We start from the raw sequence: 22,303 nt of genomic DNA on the forward strand, positions 1-22,303 counted from the left end.
CCTTGCTGGATGAACAAGTTCCTTTAGCGCTGTTCCTGACATGCACAGCTGTCACATTCATTTACAAGATATCTTTGCCTCCTGTCTTTCTTTTTTTTTTTAAATTTCAAATTCAAATATATATTATTGCATTATTAGAGACATAACGGAAATGGTAAAGTAGAGAAAATGAACAATAAAACTAAATGACCTAACCTTTATCACGGAAGTGTGCCACTTTCAGCATTTATTTTTAAATTGTTTCATTGCGCCTCAGCATTTGACCTTGAGTGCAGCGTTGTTCTGTAAAGAGCTGAGGAGAAAATGAGCGATGGTCATAAACATCCATGCGTGGCCTTGGCCCTCATTATTGTGTTTAAAATCTTACATTAAAAAAAAAGTTACATGAAAAGGTGCCTGAATGTATTGGTGTGTTAAAGTGTTTTCAGTGCATGTGCAGAGCGCAGACTTGTCAGACATGTTACCACCAGCTGTTACTCTGCATGCCCCAGCCGGCCCTGGCCACAGAATTTGATGCTTTTTATTAACTGACAAATCCCACTTAATCTCATGCCTGTCGAGTATCAGCAAAGAGGTGTAGCTGCACATGTGCCACTGGGGTTTTACCAGCAATAATTGTGTAGCATCCATAGTGACCTTATACTCAGGCACTACAAACAATAGAGCTATGGGTAGGATTTAAGAGAATATAATATGCACCATTCATGGATATTTTCTCACATTATTGTGCTTTATACAGCATCATTTATTTTATTTTTTTATAAAGCATAACTGGTTTACTGCAGGCACATATCTCCATCCCTATGGGACACTATTGGAAGCTCCTCTTGCTTGTCATTTCCTCTCAGAAATTAAAACCCGGACTAATTCTCGAAGGACATGACAGCAAATAGTTACATAATGTAAATAAAAACATTGCAGCCACCGTGTGCTCAGATTGGTGCGCGCTGCGCGATGTCCCGGATGGTGCTCGCACCGGAAGAGAAGGGGCAGCTCTCCCAGCCATCTTGTGGCAGCATCCAGCGATTTGTTCGCATCAAGCCTCGTAGAATCGGAGGTGAATCCCGCTGAAGGGGCGCCATCATGCCCGGACACCTGCAAGAAGGCTTCGGCTGCGTCGTAACCAACCGGTTCGACCAGTTATTGGACGACGAGTCCGACCCGTTCGAGATCCTGAAAGCGGCTGAAAACAAGAAGAAGGAGGGGGCCGCCGCCGGCTCCGCCAAGACCGCGGCTCAAGCCGCCAAGCAGCCGAAGAAGGAGTCGCAGAAGGACCGCAAGAACCCGCTGCTGGACAAGAAGGAGGAGTCCCAGGCTCCGGTCCCGCTGAAGAAAGAAGGTACACGCATCCACCTGCCCGCTCGCTTTATGTGCAAGCCCTGGTGCATTTTTTTTTTTTTTGTTTCCATCTTTATTTCGCGTCAACTGTCATGTGCGTCTCCCGTCCGCTGACCCGAGAGACACGCAGCGGGAGGTCAACCCGAGCGACAGAGGTGAGCGAAGGAAGACGTCCGCACCGAGGAGCGACGCGGACGGAGCCGCTCAGGTGTACAGCCGACACCACCTACAGGGGCTCGGAGCAGAGCCTGCATCGCAGCCATCGTCCCCCCCACCACCACCACCACCCCCATCCGTCCCTCCCCCCCAGCATCCTCCAGGAAGGTGTAGTGTTACTGTCTGCTGGAGGATGCTGCTCCGCGCGCTGGCTACGCAGCGGCTGCAGGCTTTGCATAACGAATGCGCCAGATATTTACCTGCGCACGAGACGCACAGCTCTTTGTTTGAGTTGCAGACGTCTTCCTCCAGTGAATAGTTTTTTTTAAAGCTTAGTCGTCTAAAATGAATACAGAGAAAGGCCCTGTGTTAGCCAGCCAGTATTGTTACGAGTGTGCACTGTGTAACTAAGTGCAGCGTGTTGTTGTTGAGCTGCTGACAGGAGAGAGAGAGAAAGAGAGAGAGAGACTATCAGGAGCTTTGCACGACAGTCTGCCCTGTAGAGCACAGTGGTCCTTGATGAGGGGGGCGTATCACTGGGTAGTGGAGTAGTTCAGGAGAAGGAGGCGGATGCATCCTCCTACCAATTCATGGAGCTTTTTGGCTGATGGGTACTGTAAACTGCCTGAAAAAGAGCCATATATATAGTGTGTGTATGATATACTCTACTGTTCCTGCATATACATGGTTTAAAACTGCAAGCGGCCTGAAAGGACTACATCAAGGAGTTGTTTCGATCATACAAACGACTGCCTTCTGACGGTCTGACTCCCGTTTGTGTACGGTCCTCCTGTTATTGTCAGGTATCAGGCGAGTGGGCCGGAGACCAGACCAGCAGGGCCAGCCCGGTTCCCAGAATCAGGGTGGGCATGGTGGGCACGGTGGGCAGGGCGAAGGGCGACCCGGCGACAAGAGGCCCGACCGGAGACCTCCTCGCGAGCGCCGCTTCGAGAAGCCGGCCGAGGACAAGCCTGAGGGAGGTGGAGAGTTCTCTGCGGACAAGTGAGTAGCTGGGGTGAAGGACAAAGAGCCTTTTTAAACACGCTGATAAGGTGTGTGATCACAGGACCAATGCGGTGGTGTATGCAAGTGTTTGATATAATCTTAGCTAACTTAACCTCAACATCCCCGCACAGCCATTTATACATTTTATGTAGCTGACTCTTTTATCCAAAGTTACAATAAGTGTATTCAACCATGAGTACAAACTCGGGACAACAAGAATCAAGAAAGTACAATTTATTCAAGAGAGCCAAACTACACAATGCTAGAAGTAAACTGTTACTAAAAGTGCAACTTTTTAAAAATATTTTAGTCAAGATATAGTCTGAAAAGATGGTCTTTAGTTTGCGGCAGAAGATGTCGAGACTTTCTGTGGTTCTGATGTCAATGGGGTCTCGTTCCACTATGTAGGAGCCGGGACAGCAAACTTTTTACTGACATCGTTCCAAGTTCATGTGACAATCATGCGAGTCTGCTCTTCAGTGTTGATCATGATGAGGTCATATTTACAGAGTTATTTTTTTTTTTTTTGTTGACAGGCCTTCTGGAGACCGGCCCCCGAGAGGGCGTGGTGGCGGACGAGGTGGGCGTGGTGGAAGAGGGCGGGGCATGGGCCGAGGCGAAGGCTTCGACTCCCGTGGGAAACGAGACTTTGACAGACACAGCGGCAATGACAAATCGTGAGTCAGTCTTCGTCCGAGACCTCAGCAGAGCAGAGAGAGTATATATAGAAATAGAAGCATCCCTGTTCTTGAATCTGTATTTATTATCAAGAGGCCCCTTCTGGAGCTCTTTAATTGCCAAAGCTTTTCGGGAGCAGGTGGCTTTTTTTTAATTTATTTTTTTAAACATTTTTGCTTATTTGAAACTGAAGTATAATTTCGAAAGGCGGTTGTACTCGACACAGTTGTCCTTGCATTGAATAACAGTCCGACCCAAATGGCATATTAAAGTGTTTCTTAATGACGGCTCAGTTAATCTACAGACTTGAGGTCAGAGGTCGTCGTTGTTCTTTTTTAGAATCACTGTTCGTTGTGGGCTGTGAGTATGATTTTTTTCAGGCTGTAATTTCCTCTGCGTTTGCTCCAGCAGTCAGAAGAGTGAGGAGAAGCGCAGCGGCAGCGGATCACACAACTGGGGCAACGTGAAGGAGGAAGTGAGGTGAGTTTTCCAGACCAGACACATGGCCTGTTTATCTGAGCGTTGCTGTCTGCGAGATAATGATGCACCGCTGAAATCTGTACAGACTCTGTTGACTGTGTGGTCAACAGAAAGTGGCTATTTTTTTTGGTTTAAAAAGAACATTTTACAGAAAAGTGTTCGATACATATTGTGTTTTGGGGGTTAAGAGAAAAATGCTGTTTCTTTTTTAAATGTTTACCATAAGCTGAGCTTTTTATCATTCGAGAAAGGGTGTAATAACATTAGATTCAGTGTATATGTGCATGTGTGAGCTTGCTTGGAAAGGTACCACTTAAGGGATAATGTGTTTTTAGCTAGAGGCGATGTATATTCGTATTGACAAGGCGGCTGTGTGTCTTTGTTCCCAGTGAGGCTGAACAGACTGCTGCTCCAGAAACGACCCCTGAGGGAGAGGAAAATGCACCTGCCGGCTCTGAGAACAAGTGAGTATTCATTTCCTGTATGATGTTCAGGTGATGTCCAGCTAATAGTTGTCTTCTGTTCAACATCCCCCATAAATAAAGTGGTTTGAAGTAAGAAGACTGTAATCAAGGAGGCTAATAGCCGATATTTGCAACAAATATACAATTGCAGTAAAAATGAAACTCTTTGATCATGAAGCTTGACAATTTCTGGTGTATCATTTAAGTGCACCTTCCTACACTGCAGACTGGAGTCTCTTCTGAAAAACAGACAGCTTGAAGGCTGACTCATATGAACAGGACACTTACAGAATTGAACATCTAATAACTACCATTAAGTAGCTGTGACTGTGACATGGCCAGCGGAAACTCTGGGTGTTTTGGTGAACTTCAGCATATTGGATTGTGACGTTTATTGCACCTTAAGTAAGATCTGCTTCATGTTTGACACACGGGAGCAGCTTCAGCCGTCAGAGGCCCGCTATGCTATCCCTCAGTGTTGCTGATAGGCTGACAGGCGGCTCCATCAGAGCCAGAGTAGCGCACTTTTTTACATTTTTATCTGGAATCTGATTTAAAATATGATTCCAACAATCTTAAAAATGCTGAACATCGCAGCCGATTGTCGTCCGATCCCTCGTTTAAAACTACGAGTTATACTTATAGTTATGTCATCACGCTGGCAGTTTTCTTTGGATTCTGCAGGTTGTGCTGCGTCACAAACGATATCTCTGCGTGTGCATTTTCATCACAAAGGTTTTGCGCAAATAGGATAAACATTGTCCTGATAGGATAAACGTTGTCTCTGACCTTTTGGCCTCGGGATTAGAGGGCACGTATAGAGCTAAGAGGATTGGCAGTTTGAGGTTTAAGGGCCTACATTGTCGCCGCTGGCTTTCCAGGGAGAACGAGGTGGAAGAAGTTAAAAACGAAGGCCCCAAAGAGATGACCCTGGACGAGTGGAAGGCCATGCAGGACAAGGAGCGCACCAAGGTGGAGTTCAACATCCGTAAGCCCAACGAGGGCGCCGACAGCCAGTGGAAGAAAGGATACGTGCTGCACAAGTCCAAGAGTGAAGATGTGAGTATGATGATTTATAATATCACCCTCTGGCTGGTTACACCCACACAGAGCGCCGCCACGCAAAGTCACCGTGACCTCAAACGTCCGGTTGGCATTAAAGGTTGTGTAACATTGTAACCAGTCAAATGTAAATATTGTTGCCTTTTAAATTTGAAACGTAATGATTTGACAGGTTAAGAAATCATTGATTTGTTTATATTTACATTTTCTACGAAGCTAAAAGGGAAAAATAGATTTAGCAAACATAGAATCTTAACCACTGATTTGAAGGTTTTGAAACCTGGAAAGGTCATGGAATTTAAAAATGGTTATTTTGAAGCCTGGAAAAATCCTTGACAAAAATAGGATCCCAAAGGTTTTGGAGAAGTCCTTGTAAGTCATGTAAATGTGTTATATTCATATGTTCATGACGTTCATTTACGCTGAGTTTGAAATAATTAATATGCTTTGAAAAGAAAGAGGCTCAAAATACATATACAGGCATCTATATGAATGTTAAACTATTGTCTCTCATTCATTTGTGTCATTTAAGGTACAATGTATGCTTTGGGATCCTCATTGTTAGTTAAAATACTACATTTACACACTTTTTACTGTTTACACCCAGATTTCACACAATGTTTGTTCATGGAAATTTGGTTTAAAGTCATGGAAATTTCATGGGAATCCATTGGTCAGAATGTGTATGGACTCTGCTTTTGTGTCACAGAAACTTGACTGACTAGTCTGGACGCTGTTCTCCATCCAAGCATGACCCAAAGAACTCCTGACTTTTTAAACATTAAACGTTATTAAGCTGACTACTTTGCTCTGCAGATTGAGGAGTTTCCATAGAACATTCTTACACCTAAATATGGTGACTTTGGTTTCGGACATGAATTGTTGTTTGTCTCGCCGGCTCCTCTGAGATGATTTAGATGAAAACCTCTTGTTTGTCTTTGACTCTCAGAGGCCTGTCGGCGCTTTGATCGACGCCGCCGAGACGGAAGCAGAGCCAACCCCCGTGTTCAACAAGGTGCCTGCAGCTCTCACACTACAGTCCATCAAAACAATCAGTGTTAAGTCTTCATAGATCCCACCTGTTAGAAAATGCTGAGTGGGTGAATACACCTTCAAATATTGCATTTGCGTTATTCATTTTGAAGAATGTAAAGACAGTGTTGGTGATCAGCAACACATGTTCAAACGTTCATGCGTAACATACTGCCACGGTCTGTCTTCAGCAGCTGGGCACCCCGGATGAGTCCATCGACCACCACTTCCGCAAACCAGCCAACGACATCACATCTCAGCTGGAGATCAACTTTGGAGACCTGGGCCGCCCCGGACGCGGGCGCGGAGGAGCTCGCGGAGGCAGGGGAGGCCGCGGCGGCGGTGGAGGCGGAGGCGGCGGCGGAGGCGCCGGTGCCGGCGGCGGCGGGGGAGGAGGCACCAGGACAGCACGCGGAGGAGGACGGCCTGAAAAGGTGACAATGAATGCCGTTCTTACTTTCAACAACAAAGGTTTAGTGTCCCTCACAAAGGGATTTGTCTGCCTGACTGGGAACAGGCTGCAAAACCACTGACTTGGAAAACCGGCTGTGGAACCACTAAGGCCCTAAAATAACCACAATGTTCGAAAGAATATTCCAATATTTGTGCAAGAGACAAAGAAAACAAGCAGAAATTCACATTTGGAAGCTAAAACCAGTACATTTTTGCCGTTGTTATGCTTGCAGACTACTATTGTCAGTTAATTAATCCACTTAATGTTTCAGTTTTACTGAAATCTGATATTTACTGATAACATATTTGTACTAATTTCAGACTGTTTATTCAGGTGGAGTTCTTGTACCACACCTCTTCTGTTATGACAACATTAAATTAAACACGGGCTTTGTAGGAAAGCATGTTGACATTCTAGAAAGTAAACAGTGTTTCCTGTAGGATTATGAGGAAACACTGTTTGTGCCTTTTCTAAAGTCAAATGCGTCAATTTGTTGCACTTTGTGTATTTTCCAATTTATGTAACTGTATACCCCACTAAAGAGGTAAATATAGTACTTTTTACTAAACACACTGTGCAGTTATTTTATGGTGATCAGTCCTTAACGTAATATTTTTTTCTGAGCTTGAGTAAACGATTTAATCACAAACACATTGGTTGTATGATTATGAATTGATGGCACAGCAAAAAAAGTCACATTTTAAAGCATGGTCGACGAGACGAGGTCTGTTTCAAGGCCCTTCTTTCTGCAGCGTTTGCCTTTTTAGGAGCAGACAGAATGTTTCCTTTCAATTCCTTATGAATGTGATTTAAACTGTTGTAAAAAAAAAAAAAAAGTTATGAAGCACATGTTCATTTGTAAATATTAAACCACACAACATTTTTTATCTATGGAGCCATGCAACTTACTGCAAATATTTCAGAATAAAAGCCCTGTGTTAACAAATGGAGGGATTCTGTTCACAGGAATACGCTGGAATGCTTTTATCTTGAAATCAACTATTTATACGTCTGTGACATGTTCTACAGATATTATGACGTCAATATACTGTCTATACATTTACCAATTGTCACGATGAGCGACACCTCTCCTGAACAAGTAGCATTGCGATCATTAATATAAATATATTGATGATAGCACTCTCACCTTGTCCTGGTTTTTGTGTGTTCCTTCCTGCAGGCGAGTGGAGTGTCAGTCCCCAACGTGGATGATCCTGAGGCCTTTCCAGCCCTGGCCTAAAGGCTCCTTTTCCACCACCAGCCCACCGATCAGCCCTTCCGGGCCCCTCCTCTACGAGGCTTGCATGCTTACATCTTCAAGTATATAAGAAAACAGAGAGCAAAAAAAAGATTTTAAATGACAAAAAAAGACTCATTCCATACCACTCACACCACCAGAGGACTAAAATTTTACCTGTTTTAAAGGAGAACAAAAGACAAAAAAAAAAGGCGAGAAAAGGACCTCTTGTTACACTGAAGTTTTGTATTTAGGAACATGAAAGCAGGGATGTTTTCATACTTTTTTTTTTCAGAGATTATGCATACTTCATTGATCATTTTCTTTGTGCTGCTTGAATTATTGCATTTCTGCGATTTAGGTTGAAGTGTGTGTCTCTCTTCCCTTGAAGCTTTTGTGCTTTTTTTTTTTTTCCTCATGACTTCAGCTCAGTATTATGCGGTCATCTTAGAAAAATACTTTCTACTGGAGTTTTCCCTCCCAGTGATACACACTGATGTGGTAGCACTACACTACATAGGATATGTGTACTAGATATCTGAAGTATGGCTAAACGTGCACATGAAAATGTAATTACTCGGATCTGACTACCCATCCCTTTTGCGAGGCACAAATTCAGGATGGGTAAGCAGGCAAAGGGACTTCCTACTAAAGCTTGGTATTTTTCTGCTTGTTGTGCAGTGAAAGTAACTGCCTCTTTTCCATTTTTTTTTATTTTTTTTTGATAGCTTGCCTTTTATTTGGTGGACCAGTGGTTAGTGATGCTTTGTATCCCCTGATCCAGATGTGCTAACTGTGTTTTCAGGGTGTCCCAAGGCCCAATGTGTATATCTTTAGGCTGGTCCTCGTAGGGCATACAGACTATGCTACTTTTACTCCAGGACCACTAAGTAAATAATGTATTTTTTTTTGTGTGTGTGTGCGTGTGTGTGCGTGTGCGTGTGTGTGTCAGATTGTGTGAATTTGACAGCTAGTTACTTAGAAATTAAGTATTTGTCTGCTCAGAACTTTTCACTCAAAATAGAAGACAAGTTCTCAGCTGAAGTAGTTCAAACTGTCCATTGAGAAGTGATTGTTGGAAAAAAAAAAAGTGAGAATGATGCACTATCCTGTGGACATATCTTGCTTTTAAATTATCTCTGATGTCTTTCTCGGAGCACTTGGTTTTATCGGCACCAGTCCTCTAAAGATTGTTTTCTCCCCTCATGTAAACCATATTTGCTGTTTTTAATTTAAATTTGATCAGCGCAGCAGCACCAGTGCATAATTTGTCTGAAAGAAAAGTTGTCTGTCATTGTCAACAATCACAAGCTCCAGAATGTAATGTAAGCTTACGGTGCTTTTAGCCACCTGTGTCAGCATTTCCAGTGAGCATTTTCTTTTGATGAAGCGGATATGTTTTACATTGGGAGGGTGTGGGGAGGGGGGGGTGGGGTGGGAGGTCTATGAACAAGATGGGGTAAATTATTAGCTTTACATGCTGTTCTGCAAATACTTGCTGGTGATGCACTGATACAGACGGCTGGAGCGGTTTTCTTCTTGGACTGTTTGAGCCACATGACGGTTAAACGTTCTCTGCAAACATCCCTGTTCTAATAAATTGCTTTAGAGGTGTTACATGTACTCTGCCAATTGCTGTTGGGTTGTTTAAAATCAATACTGTGATTTTAAAGGTGTAAACAAATGTGCTGTGAATTCTTCATTGCTTAAAGCATAAGGAAGCTGTGATGTTTCATGTCAATGCTTTTGTAATCCCATATAAACTTGAGGGCTGCGTAAACAACCAAGGAGGGTTTGATTTGCACTCAGTTGCTAGTTTATTAAGTACAACTAACAAAGATGCGGTCAGTTGAGCACCCTGACTTTCGTGTCTATATTGCTGAGGCTTAAGTTTGAGGTGATGTTGCCTCTTAAACTGTACGGGGAGATGTATATAATATTTAGACTACCATTACATTATTTGGATGTAATGACTTGAACTCGACAGCACCACAAACTACAGCCTGCAAAATGACTAGAAGTTGAGTCAATGCCTCCTTAAAAAAAACAACTGAACATATCTTTATAAGGGTGTCATTTAAATTCGCCAATGTTAGATTTAGTGAGTTTTAACTTTATCCAACTAAGTGTTAAATCAATTGACAGTCGTGTATATTGTGTATTATCTGTAAATAGAACTACATTTTAGTTTGACCTAATGTCCAACATAAATAATGGCGTCTGTTTTTCCATTTAAAATGGGTATTTGGCGGTTCCCAGAGCATGTCTATACTGCGGAGTGTTCAGAGGATGTTGTTGGGTCAAGATGCTTCACTCCTTTCCGTTTCCGCCATCGCCGGCAACAATTCGCGTCGTTCTGCGCATGTGCAGAAGAACTCTTCCGTGTGAACCGAATCAATAATCACGTAAACTATGGCAGCGCTCCACAAACGTCGACATGAGCCCGGCGACAGAAAGTCGCCGCTCCAGGAAGCGTCCAACACATCCGGTGATGTCTCGTCGGTGTATCTGAGACTGTCCGCAGCGGGATTTTACGGAGTCAGTTCTTTCCTCATCGTTGTCGTCAACAAAAGCGTCCTCACGAGCTACAGGTAAAAGGTGCAAAGTCCAAGCAGCCGTGATCGGACGCTTGACCTGCATGTGAGCAATGCCAGCCGGGGAAGGGGAATATTTAAAGTCATTCATTGGGGATTTTATTAAGCAAGCGCTTGTTTTTTTGTCTCCAACCAAATTTTTTAAAGCATTTTAGGTCTTCAGAAGAAAAATGTTTTCTCTGACTAATTAAAAAAGTTATTCATATGCAATAAAAACCTATTGACATACACGAGATCAGGAGTTCACCGTGGTCATTTCTGTGAAACTAGTATTAGTCATTTCACTGACTTCATTAACGAAGTTGCACGATTACAATGAATATAAGCATCTTTGTTGTTGGTGTTCTTATTGGAGCCAATTCTAACTAATTATATAACATTGGATTACCATTTACTATATAATCAATGCATTCATGTCCATGTGCATATTTGCTTTTCTTTTTAAGTGTAATCTTTAGTCGCTTTTAGAGGAAAATAGTAAATAAGACTTATGGTCCAACTGTTTACGTTCATATGCATCAACTGCTCGAAGATGTCCAGAAACTGAATTTAAATTCAAATGATCTCCGCCTACTGCCACTCACTCCTCTCTCTGTCCTCCATCTCTCCTCTTTCTGTCCATCTCTCTCCTTATTATAATAATAATGTGTGACGCGAGAATATAAAGCTAAAAGTAATTTTATTGTGCCTTAATAACAGTTGTATTAGCATGTTTAAGTGTGTTTTCCTCATGTGTACTATTGTCTGCATGCTTTACAGATTTCCATCGTCAACATGTGTTGGAATCGGCCAAGTAAGTTTGTCTTAAGTGGAGTCACAGATACTTTTTGTTCGCCCGAGCAGAGCCTGAAACAGTCTCCTTGCGTCAATCACTGCAGATGTTGGCTACAATTGTAGTCCTGAGGACTGGGAAGATGTTGGGTGTCATCTCGTTTCCAGATGTGGATTTGAGCATACCACGCAAGGTGAGACCGTGAAGTAGTTTTCTCACTTGGAATCAAAACGCATGTTGTTTAGACAAACCTCATATTGAGTTCAACAACACTGCTTTTATTATGTCATGTGTTTTTGTGTCCATCCAGATGTTTCCACTGCCTCTTCTCTATGTCGGGAATCAAATATCCGGGCTTTTTGGGACACAGCGACTCAAGTTAGAGCTTCTATTCATTGGTGTATTATTATCACATGATGTGAAACATGTCCTTAATATAAAACTGCAAAATATAGCGTGTTTTCCCTTTTTTTTTCCTCTTAGTTTGCCCATGTTTACGGTTCTGAGGAGGTTCAGCATTGGTCTCACGATGCTGTTTGAGGGACTCCTGCTGAAGTAAGCTTCTCTGTTTCACTAGGATGTTCTTGCACCTGCAGGTGAAGGGTTTTAACCACTGCAACCCGTTTCCTCTCCTCACAGGAAGACTTTCTCTGCGTCGATTAAGCTCACAGTGTTTACCATGATCTTTGGTGCTTTTATTGCTGCCAGGTGAGATGGCCCCTCACACACAGGGACGCCCTTACACTGACATGGTCCGGTTCACGTCTCGGCATGTGTCTCATGCCTTGACACGCTTTTGCGTTTTGCAGCGCCGATCTAGCTTTCGACCTCGAAGGATACGTCTTCATAATGATCAACAATGTCCTGACGGCGTCCAGTGGGGCGTATGTGAAGCAGAAACTTGATTCCAAGGTGAGTGGAGCTGCCCATCACACTGCTGTGCGATGCTTCTTTCCTGCGTTGTGTCTGTAAAGATGGTTGTCTGTACACAGGAGCTGGGCAAATATGGGCTTCTCTACTACAACGCTTTAATCATGATTTTCCCCACTGCGGCATATGCATACTACTCGGGGGACTTGCAAGTGGTAAGGAATACTTCCTTTTTGAAACACAAAAATATGTTTATGTTAATAAATAACCGATTTAGCGTCCAACCCCTTGAGAAAGTCGTCTGCCTGTGTGTTTGAGTCCAGGGGTTGCAGTATAGTGGATGGTCCGATCCGCTGTTTGTTGTGCAGTTCCTGCTCTCCTGTGTCATGGGGTAACCTCTACATCCATCTTTGGTTGCTGCTAGATAATATCCCACAGGGCTGCTCTTATCTAATTCCTCTTCAATGTGTCGTGCAGCTTTGTTTTAATGTACTCCATCATGCTGTGCACGCTGTACAACTCGGCACTCACCACCTCCATTGTTGGCTGCATTAAGGTAACGTAACACAACGCGCTGGTCCTGCCCTCTGTGGGCCGATAACCTCCATGAATGCAGATGTGTGCGGTGACGCTTGTCTGTGACTCCTGCAGAATATCCTTGTGACTTACATTGGGATGGTGTTCGGAGGAGACTACATATTCACCTGGACTAACTTCATGGGTCTAAACATCAGGTAAGACTCCTTTTAAACTGTTGTGGAGCTGCTGTTTCTTCAGTCTGGGGATTGATTTTTGTGCCGTGTGTCTCACAGCATTGCTGGCAGCCTGGTGTACTCCTACATCACCTTCACACAGGAGCTAACAAGTAAGAGCACTTTGAATAATGTGCATCAAAACCTCGCTATAATACAAAAAAAAATGAAATTGAACATGCTGAATGTGTATTATAATTGTATTAAATTTAACAGAAAAGGCGTAAACCAAAGAGTCCCGACCCAACTTCGAAGGACTGCGAATGTCTCTTTTTTTGAAACTGTCAAAATGTTTGACAAACATTTCTGTATTTTGTCAAATCATTCAATTTTATTAAGACAAATTGTCTTCACCTTTTTAATAATATTTCACTGATTTAGTCGTGAGCCTTTTTTTTTATTTTTTACATTTTTTATGATTACAATTTTTGTAATTCTAGTTTAATACAATAGTCCTACAGCCGACGCCAGGCTCAGCTGAAAGTGTTAATCTTTAAGCCTTTGTTGGCACAAATAAATGTTGACATTTTTATTACAGGTGTAATCAGATAAATAAAGGTTTCGCTCGAGGCCACTATGTCTTTTATAATGTGTATATATATGGCATTTGAATATTGTAATAAAAAGATCATTTTAATCAAATGAGATGTTATTTTTGTTGTAGTCAAGTGTGCAGTTTGAAAACTCACATTACAACTCACTCATTAATACATTTATTAAATATAGTCACTGTTATTCCATTCATAGCCAGTCTTGGAATACACTTTTATTCGTCGCCATTTACAGAAGAAAAAAAAAAGAAAAAGACATCGTTGTCAACGAAGGGAAAGAAAAGACTACATGGATCAACAATATTGAGACAAACTTATCTTAATTTGTGAATGTAAGTTTAAAGCTGGAGTAAAACACATAAGCATCAAGCTGAACAGCTACTGTACCAAAACAAATTAAGGTCTCCCAGGTCACATGCCAATGTCAACCCGGTCTGTTTTACTGCTGGAAATCCACTTGCTGAGGAAAGACGGGAACTATTGGTAGAAACTAAGCACTTTAGTGAGCAGAGGCTTTAAACCAAAGGCAAACAACACACTCAACCACAATGTGGAGCTTTTTCTTTGCACAAAAGATGACGCTCTCTGCTACAAACATTTCAGATTGAGCAAAAATTTGTTACACAGGAATGGGGAAGTGCTGCCAAACAGAGAGGGAACGAGGAATGGCTACTTTTTATTTTATTACATCCATCTCAGAGCAACACGGGCGAAAGATTTCTAAACAAAAAAGCACAGCCGCCTACAAGGAAGACCTGAACATACAGAGATGAACAGACAGTTATAAAAAAATGTACCAACTGCTCAAGGTAAGAAATCCATACAAACTTTACATTAAAAATCACGGACATTCTGTCTAGTAAAAACAAAGCGTTGAGCAAAGCACCGACTATGAAAATCCAAAAATACAGCGATCTCCTACATGATGAGTTATAATACAGGACATCACTGATGTCAGCTGCTTTACACAAACAAACCTGCGGGGGGACTAACCCATTGGTTTATTTATCAGAACCAAACAAACAGCTGTGAGCGGGTTACGAAGAGGAGTGAAACTGTAATTCTGCTGGGTTTCCGACACCGCTCCTCATCAATAAAGACGAGAAACATACAATCAAAGTGCAACTAAAAAGCGCCGGCGACAGCACCGGCCTCACTCCTCTTGTTTTTGCCTATTTGACAATTTAAGCATATAAATCGGTTACGACGCTTGTCCCCGTTCAATCAGATGTACGTTCTCAAATAGCTTGAACAGCAGTTACTTATCATAGTTTTCTTTTTGTTAAAAAATATAAATATCTCTTGTGTAAAAAAATATCACAGGTGATTTATTTGAGTACAAATAGAAAAAAAAGGAAATTCGTGGCAAAATTTGTCAGTCAGTCTCCAAAAAGTGAACACAGACGATGGGGTAGAAGAAGATGTCGAGTCGGAGATGATGGAGCTGCGGAACTTTGGGAAGAGCTCTGCGGGCCGTCTGTTCGTGGATGGGTTGGAGGGACGGGGAGGCCCCCTCCCTCTCCGAGAGGACCAGCTACAGTTTGGTTGGCTGCGTTAGTCAGTGACCTTTGACCTTGTCAGAAAGTGAGTCTTTGCTCTCAGAAGCTAACTGCGCTCACGGGCCAAGCGGGGCCCATCTTTCCTCATCTTCTTCACCCTTTATCTCTGAGGAAGTTTCCCCCATAATTCAGCGTCTATTAGTCCACATCTCTGAACTCCTTCAGTCCTCCTGTGTTCTGGATGGTTCCACCTCACTTTGGCCCAACGGCTCTGCCTCCGTCCTGCATCTCTTTGCCGGCCTTTCGTGCGCCGTTGCCGTTTCTCTGTGGTCCAGCAAAGGCTCCAGAGAACCGTTTTGGTCGTGGCTGGGCGCACTGGGTTGGCTGCAGCGGTTGGAGTTGTCTGAAACGGGAGCTTCCACTAACGGATGGGAGGGACCGTTGGACTGAACGGACTCGGGTTTGACTTGATTTATTGGAGGCAACGGAGCGCCGTCCACCGGGTGACTTGAGGAGTGGCTGACAATACCTGGCAATGAAAAATTAAAAGTGAGTAGTTTGAGACTTGAAATGTTGGATAACACAAATTGCAAAAAAAGAAACAATAGTATTATCTGGCACAGATGTGTTTTTTTTACTTTCTTGCAAATAAGTCATTCAGAATGAAAAGCAAATAAAATGACTGATCGACTAAATAAAGCTGAAGATCCAAATGGCCGATTCGTCACCTAAGAAGGAGGAAGGCCTAAATGGTATTTAATTTGTGCCGCTCACATTGTTCAGTGTTCTTACAGATAAGAAATAGCCACAGTTCCCAACATGTGATGTCCACAGTAACAAGGACACACTTTGTGGAATGATACATTGTTGCTGAAACAGCAAATCTAACATGCACATCCGTGACTAAGACCTTTTAAACCGGTGCTCTGAATACATTTTACTCTAGGTCTTGAGTTAGATAATAAACTTCAAAACATGGAACTGTTTGTGAGTGTGTTCATAAATCGGTACTTTGTATTGGTCAGCTCACCGTTCTGACTGCTGCTGTCTTCCTTCTCCGAGTGGCTGGCGCTGCTGCTGGAGGTGGTGGGAGGCGGCGACGCCGCCCTGCTGGACGTGGCGCTCTCCGTTTCGTCCAGTAATCTATCCATGTAGTCTCTGAGGACACAGCAGCACACACGCCGTTACACACAACTACCACTTATGATACGTTCTGAAAAAAACAACGTAATATTATGTTAACGAAAGACACAAATGTATTAATTTAAATTGCAACTGTATCAGTGCAAAGTGTACATTAGACTTCTAATGTTTCCTCACATGCAATAAAAATACATCTTTACGGGCTTACTGGAGTATGTTAACAGAATAAAAAAACATCTGCTAGAATATTAAAAATAACCAACATGACCAAACACATTAACATGAAACAAAATATAATTTCTTCAATAAATAATTGACACAAAACCGTAAATCCTTTGTTTTAATATTTAACTTACGTAACACCAGGGTGAAGGTTGTATTTCCTTTTCCCAAGTCTGGTTTGCTGTGCAAAGAAATCATAACGCTCAGACTTCTTCCACATGTAATAAAAGGCCACACATTCTCCTACAGACCTAGTTCTCACCTGAAAGATTTAATTCAGCAGACATGAAATAACCATTATTACCATCGTCTGAAGAGATAGATTCAGTACAATTTCTAGTTAGAGACAAATAAAATTATTGTTGAGACTTTGACAAAAAGGTCAAACGATCTACAAACACTGAAATTTGATTTGTCTCAAAATGAAACAAGGTTGATTCCAACCCTGAACATCACACAGCAAACACATCGACATACATTTGAAATTAATGTCATGATTATCTTAATGCTTTTTAATGTTATCAGTACATACATGACATATTAAATCAGAAATTATTCAATAATGTGGTTTTTAAACACTTCTCTTACCTTGTTGGCCTGTATTAAATGAAAATCTTTTCCATAAGCTTTTAGTCCTTGTTCAAAATTTCTACATTCCTCTTCCGTCCAGACAGATAGCTCCTCTGTTGCAGAGAGAATAAGTGTTAATCCGGCATCTGCAGGGTCTTCTTCAGATGATGAATTACAGAAAATCACCCCAAACATGCTGCAGCACAGTAAACTGAAGGTCAAAAGGAGCTTGAGCGTCTACTTACCTCTGGCTGCTTTTACATTAAACCTCAGTCTTCTTAAAGCTTCTTCTGTGTCAAAGTCACACTTCACTAGTTCATACAATGCCTGAAAGGGAAACAAATGATCAAACATGTTCAGCATGACTCATTTGATTTAAAAGCAGGATGCTGGTGAAATTTGACCTTTTTTTTACAAAGCTGTAAGATACATCTGGCTTTGGAACAAATGACTTTTATGGTTTTGGTCATGGGATTTATTCAAATATTGGCCAATCTTATCCTCCAGCACAAGCTCTGGATATGTTTTGTTCACCTGTTCGTTGTCTTTGATATGGGATCCCTCTGGTATTGCATCCACTCCTTTCTCTTCTCCCGTCCGCCTTGATGCCTCCGTCAAGAACTCCACTACTTTGCCTTCAGGAAGACACTCGGGGTTCCACAACAACTGGTCATCATTTTCATAAACTACAGGACAAATGTATAGAAAACGCCATGTCAGCTTGTTGTACCAACTTTAGTGTTAGATCTTAAATATACAGCTTTTAGCAGTGAGACATCACACATCCAGCTTACCTTTTTCATTGTCTTTATATTTACAAAGGCCAGTAGGAGTTTCTGCCTGATACATTGAACCCACCATGATTTCCTGTTGGGAATAAACAAATTTATATTGTCTATTCCTAATGTATCAGAAATATAAAGAAATATGAAAGCTGCTTGCAATTTCAACTGTGATTATTTTCCTTGCACCATTAATCCGGAAGTCATTTTTGCTTACATTTTCATTGTAAATGTTTTTGATTGTTCCCTTGAACAATCCCCATTTGCAGTGGGCTCAGTGCATTTTTTCAAGCCATGTATCCTTCATAGTGACAGCCAACTGTAATAGCTGTGTACTTTTTTTAATCAAAAAAAAAGATTTGACGAAAATGAAGTGACACTGCACATGTTGCAAAGCCTGACATGAAGAGGCGGAAGTCTTTCTACAAATTCATCGGATGAAGGAATTTAGCGTTTAAAAGAAACTGACGTTCTTGTTCTGATCAATTTCTTTGTTAGTGTAGTGTGACTCAAGCTCCAATCAAGCAGTAGAAGTGTCTGATACTCTGATAAATAAAGTTCCTCCACACCTTTTTCCAGTCTTCCGATGGAACATAGTCCTCATCTTCATCTGACTCCTCCTCTGCATCATTATTACCTGAAATACAATGTCACATCCATTTATCAAGCCAAATATAGAAACAATCTGCATTTATTTGCAAGGAGAAAAAGTAAGATTAAAGGGTAAGATGGATCATACTTTCAAAGTACTTGAGTTTCTGTGGGCGAATGAGTTCTGCTGTGCCGAGGGACCTGACTGAGCGTGTGCGGACCTCAGAGGTTTCCTGGGCATCGTCCCCCTGTACCGATGAGATCTTAACACCCTCAACCTACAAACATACACAAAAAGGAGGCAGCAAACAATGCTGAAATTACAAAGAACGGTTAAAACAACAAAATACATTTAGTTTTTTGAAACATCATCACTGTCAAGAGACTCAAAAAACCTCAACATACCTCATTTCTTTTTGACTCGCCAGTGCTTCTGCTGCTTTCATCATTGTCGAGTTCCTCTTCCTCATCCTCGTCCTCATCATCTTCCTCTTCCTCTGGTTCTTCCTCCTCTTCTTCATCTTCATCTGCTGGTGAACCGCCCCCATAACCATAAAGACTCAGCAGCTCATGAATGGGCATCTCTCCCTCCTGTTAAGAAAAAAACAGACAAGTTTCTTTAAACTGTAAAATAAAACAACAATCTGATGGCTAAAGGAACCATTTGGTTAAATTTGGAAATTCAAAACAAAAAACTGAGACCCATAATTATTCCCAAATTGATTGAAAAGACTTTCTAAATTCTGAGCTGGACAGCATTCATATAACAGACAAAAAGCCTGAAGCTCACCCGTGCAAGATCTTCAATCTCGTTGGCGTTTGTCTCATCTGATGCCTCCAACATTTCTTCTTCCTCCAAGGTGCGTTCATCATCAAAGTCATGGACAAGCATGTCTGCTGATGGGTCGAAATCATGGTCAACGGAACCTGCTGAACCTCCTAGAAAAGTGACCCCAATAATTAAAGCAATATTGCAAAATGTGACTGAAAATATGACTGAACGAAATAGTTAACAAAGCAAATCACGAACAATAAGGTTCCAGCTAGTATTTTCTGTTTAAAAATATATGTAGATTACAGATTCAGGTCGAGGGGTGGGCAATATGGATCAACGTTTCTATTCCAGTACATGTAATTATGTATCTGCAACATTAACATAAATTAAAGGATTTTGTAAATTATCAAAATATAAATAAACCATGTTTACTAATATACTTCAGTAGCCTAATGTTAAACAGAGCTGACAAATCAAAACATATTTCAGATAAAATACACCAATGGCAATGTCTACTTTGAAAAAGTACAGGGAACTGATTAGCAATTAACATAGTACTTCATCCTACTGATGAAAACATTTTAAATCTTCCATTACCATGAAGATATAATATTCATTGATTCACAGCATTAAAATCAAATATACATATTTGCTATTTTTCAATCTGGATGGTTTTGTGCAAATTGTTTATGGAGATATACAAAACTATAGACAGCTCACACCAAAACAATCTGGATAATTAAATGGCACTACAGGTAAGAGGAAAAATATGTGTTTTGGGGGGAAATGACCCTTAAATACAGCCAGAAATAGTAAAGGGACTGATACCCGGGTATAAACATAATGGGGAAATATCTGATGGTTGATATAATCGTAGCCTGAAAAGATACATTGCAGATGTTTGGTTTTATTGAAATAACCAGGTTTAAAAAGCGTTTTACTGTTGTTTACAAACATTACAGGAGTAAACAAATCAGAAAAAACATTATAACCAATAGTTAACTAGTAAAATGTATCATTGTCGTTGTCAACAACGTAATTCAAGGTGCTTCCCTTTCTTTCATTTGGCCCAAATTGCGGATTTACGAAACAAATGTGAGGTTGTGACATTAAATGTAGGTTTGAACAATGGATTTTAAACTTGTTGCCATACACACAAACAACAACAACTCCAGCTTTAAGTACCTGGGCTCGAATTCCCGACGGAGGGCTGGAAAACGGAAAACATGAATAAAGTTAATATTCAGCTTCAGAGGCACACATCACATCTGATAAACACGTTAGCCGCTGCACAACTTCACAAAGCAAGTTTCTCTGGAAGGGGGCACAGAGGAAAGCTGAGGGGGGGAAAGCGCGCTCGTATCCTCAAAGCTGACTGCAGTTCAAAAAAAAAAAAAAAAGAACAGAAACAAAGAGGACTGTCTTCACTTCCTGTGAGGGAAACGTATGAAACACTTCAACAGTCCCAGAAGGGTTCAGATCTTAACGCCAGCGTACGACCCAGTTAACGTTAACAGTTAACGAGTTTACGAGGGGATCCGCTCTACTGGCTAACTTACACACACAGAAAGCTAAATCTCCGGTAGAGACGTCGAGCTAACGCGTCCAAGTTAGGCTTGGGATGAACCGCCTGCGAGTCATGAGCGAAAACCCCCACACGCACAGTCGCTGTAAGCACGAAACTCCCGCCACGTATCCAATTCAAAACGTCAAAATAAATAGTTCAGTATTCTTAAAGAAAACCTCGAAGTACCCTCGCTAACGCCGCAGCTACCTCCCGTCAGGGCTCGCGCAGCTAACGTTAGCTAAACCCGAAGTTTACTAAACATGCTCGTGTCACCAAATGGCTCACATCGAGCAACGCAAACGTCGGATTCTTCCTTTCGTGTGTTAGAGCTACGGTACTCAAACGATGTACGCATCGGACGGAACAAACTATTTTTGCAGTATACATTTATTTTCCCCCACCGAATATTTATTTCACTTTCTTACCTCCGCCATGTTTGCAATCCTGCAGGGTCACGTCAGGGGTTGCGGTAGTTCCCGGATGTAGGGCCCCGCCCACCTGCAGTATCAAGAGCGTCGTGCTTCCAAAAGCATAGTTAATGCAGTTATCATACGGTATCTAATATTGTATTTATAAAAAAAAACAATATCACTTTTACATGTAGGTCTGAATTGTGTACACTGTGTTAAAACTATATGTATTTAGGAGTATTTAAATGAATTAAATGCAATGTTCTGATATGCTTTAAAAATGAGAAAATCCTTAGTAAAGTCTAGACAAAGGCAACATGTGTTGACTGTTAATATGTTTTTTGAGATGCCTGAGAGAAGTCAGGAGTCCAGGGAGCATTTAGTTGAAAAAAACAATAAATACACATTCGTCATACTTTGTATGTTATGTGGTTTATAATGTAACATCCCATGTCCATGTAAAGCTGATTACATGGCAACACTGCATGCTGCTTTATTTTCAGATTGTACACCCAAGAGGACCCAAAAATTATGTATATGAATAGTTAACTTGTAATATATTCCAGCATCAAACACATTAGATTTCTCAATTGGAATTGACAAATATGTCATTTTAATGGATTTCCATTATTCAACTCTAAATGGTCTAAGTTGTGCTTTGATGAAAACAGCTGCACTGCAAAGGTAAATTCAAGATACAGGCAGTTATATCACAAACTGTATATGTTTTATTTTGGTTATGCTTGATCCCACCATTGATATATTGGTCATAACTATTTCATGGTCAAGTTGATTCTAAGACACAGTTCAATTTGTGTAATGGTTAATGCAACTGTCTCTTCTAAGAATCACTGATTTATGTTCATGATAGTGGGCACACAATTCACTATGTTGCTACGCAGAGAGCCATCATCTCAGTTTGTTGTAGGATGGATATCTCAAGCGATCCATTAAACTACACTTAGCCAAATCCATAGCAGTAAAAACCCTGCGGTTCGGACATAAAAGAGCAATTATTTCTCTTAAACATTTACGAAAATGTAGTCAATCAGTGATCATCACAATGGCCTAGATTCCCACACATATCCTGCATGACCAGGCTGACATCCGTTGCTAAAAGCCAGATGGTTTTCAAAGATAATATGCAACATTTACACAGGTATTACCTGAGGAAGTCTTGGGAAAGTCTGTGACATCACTGGAGACATAAAAGGCTTTGCCAGAACCATAAACTGTATAAAATAGTCAGGACAGATGTTTTCTGACGATAAACGTCATGAGATCCCTACTCCTGCTTGC

General features: G+C 41.5%; 3 protein-coding genes across 6 annotated transcripts; 2 read left to right on the forward strand and 1 right to left on the reverse strand.

Annotated features, from left to right (window-relative positions):
• Window positions 1–959: 959 nt before the first annotated feature.
• LOC137805045 (SERPINE1 mRNA-binding protein 1-like) lies at window positions 960–9,529 on the forward strand. Of its 3 annotated transcripts, none has more exons than XM_068604710.1 (9): window positions 960–1,339; window positions 2,298–2,496; window positions 3,036–3,176; window positions 3,586–3,657; window positions 4,047–4,121; window positions 5,003–5,180; window positions 6,133–6,198; window positions 6,407–6,649; window positions 7,850–9,529. In XM_068604710.1, the coding sequence occupies exons 1-9, from the start codon at window positions 1,084–1,086 to the stop codon at window positions 7,907–7,909; spliced, it is 1,290 nt and encodes a 429-aa protein (XP_068460811.1). In that variant the 5' UTR covers window positions 960–1,083; the 3' UTR covers window positions 7,910–9,529. The 3 variants fall into 3 exon arrangements, with proteins under 3 accessions (XP_068460811.1, XP_068460827.1, XP_068460820.1); XM_068604726.1 differs by having other exon boundaries at window positions 6,410–6,649; XM_068604719.1 differs by having other exon boundaries at window positions 3,589–3,657.
• Window positions 9,530–9,734: 205 nt separating this feature from the next.
• Window positions 9,735–13,426, forward strand: LOC137805061 (nucleotide sugar transporter SLC35D1-like). The gene is made up of 13 exons (XM_068604741.1): window positions 9,735–10,497; window positions 11,260–11,293; window positions 11,379–11,465; window positions 11,583–11,650; window positions 11,756–11,827; window positions 11,912–11,980; window positions 12,082–12,184; window positions 12,265–12,357; window positions 12,466–12,533; window positions 12,620–12,698; window positions 12,794–12,876; window positions 12,955–13,007; window positions 13,111–13,426. The coding sequence occupies exons 1-13, from the start codon at window positions 10,319–10,321 to the stop codon at window positions 13,119–13,121; spliced, it is 999 nt and encodes a 332-aa protein (XP_068460842.1). The 5' UTR covers window positions 9,735–10,318; the 3' UTR covers window positions 13,122–13,426.
• Window positions 13,427–13,591: 165 nt separating this feature from the next.
• On the reverse strand, window positions 13,592–21,074 carry mier1b (mesoderm induction early response 1b, transcriptional regulator). 2 transcript variants are annotated; one of them, XM_068571235.1, is made up of 13 exons: window positions 21,020–21,074; window positions 20,213–20,237; window positions 19,043–19,191; window positions 18,658–18,843; window positions 18,401–18,530; window positions 18,231–18,298; window positions 17,674–17,746; window positions 17,414–17,565; window positions 17,125–17,206; window positions 16,898–16,992; window positions 16,444–16,490; window positions 15,975–16,102; window positions 13,592–15,473 (listed from the first exon to the last, which is right to left on the reverse strand). In XM_068571235.1, exons 1-13 carry the CDS (start codon window positions 21,026–21,028, stop codon window positions 15,166–15,168), a joined length of 1,452 nt encoding a protein of 483 aa, XP_068427336.1. In that variant the 5' UTR covers window positions 21,029–21,074; the 3' UTR covers window positions 13,592–15,165. The 2 variants fall into 2 exon arrangements, with proteins under 2 accessions (XP_068427336.1, XP_068427335.1); XM_068571234.1 differs by having other exon boundaries at window positions 16,444–16,571.
• Window positions 21,075–22,303: the final 1,229 nt, after the last annotated feature.

The sequence above is a fragment of the Clinocottus analis genome, unplaced genomic scaffold (assembly GCF_023055335.1).
Source record: "Clinocottus analis isolate CAN_PGR_092001 unplaced genomic scaffold, fCliAna1.0.p SCAF_11, whole genome shotgun sequence".
Classification (NCBI taxonomy): Eukaryota; Metazoa; Chordata; class Actinopteri; order Perciformes; family Cottidae; genus Clinocottus; species Clinocottus analis.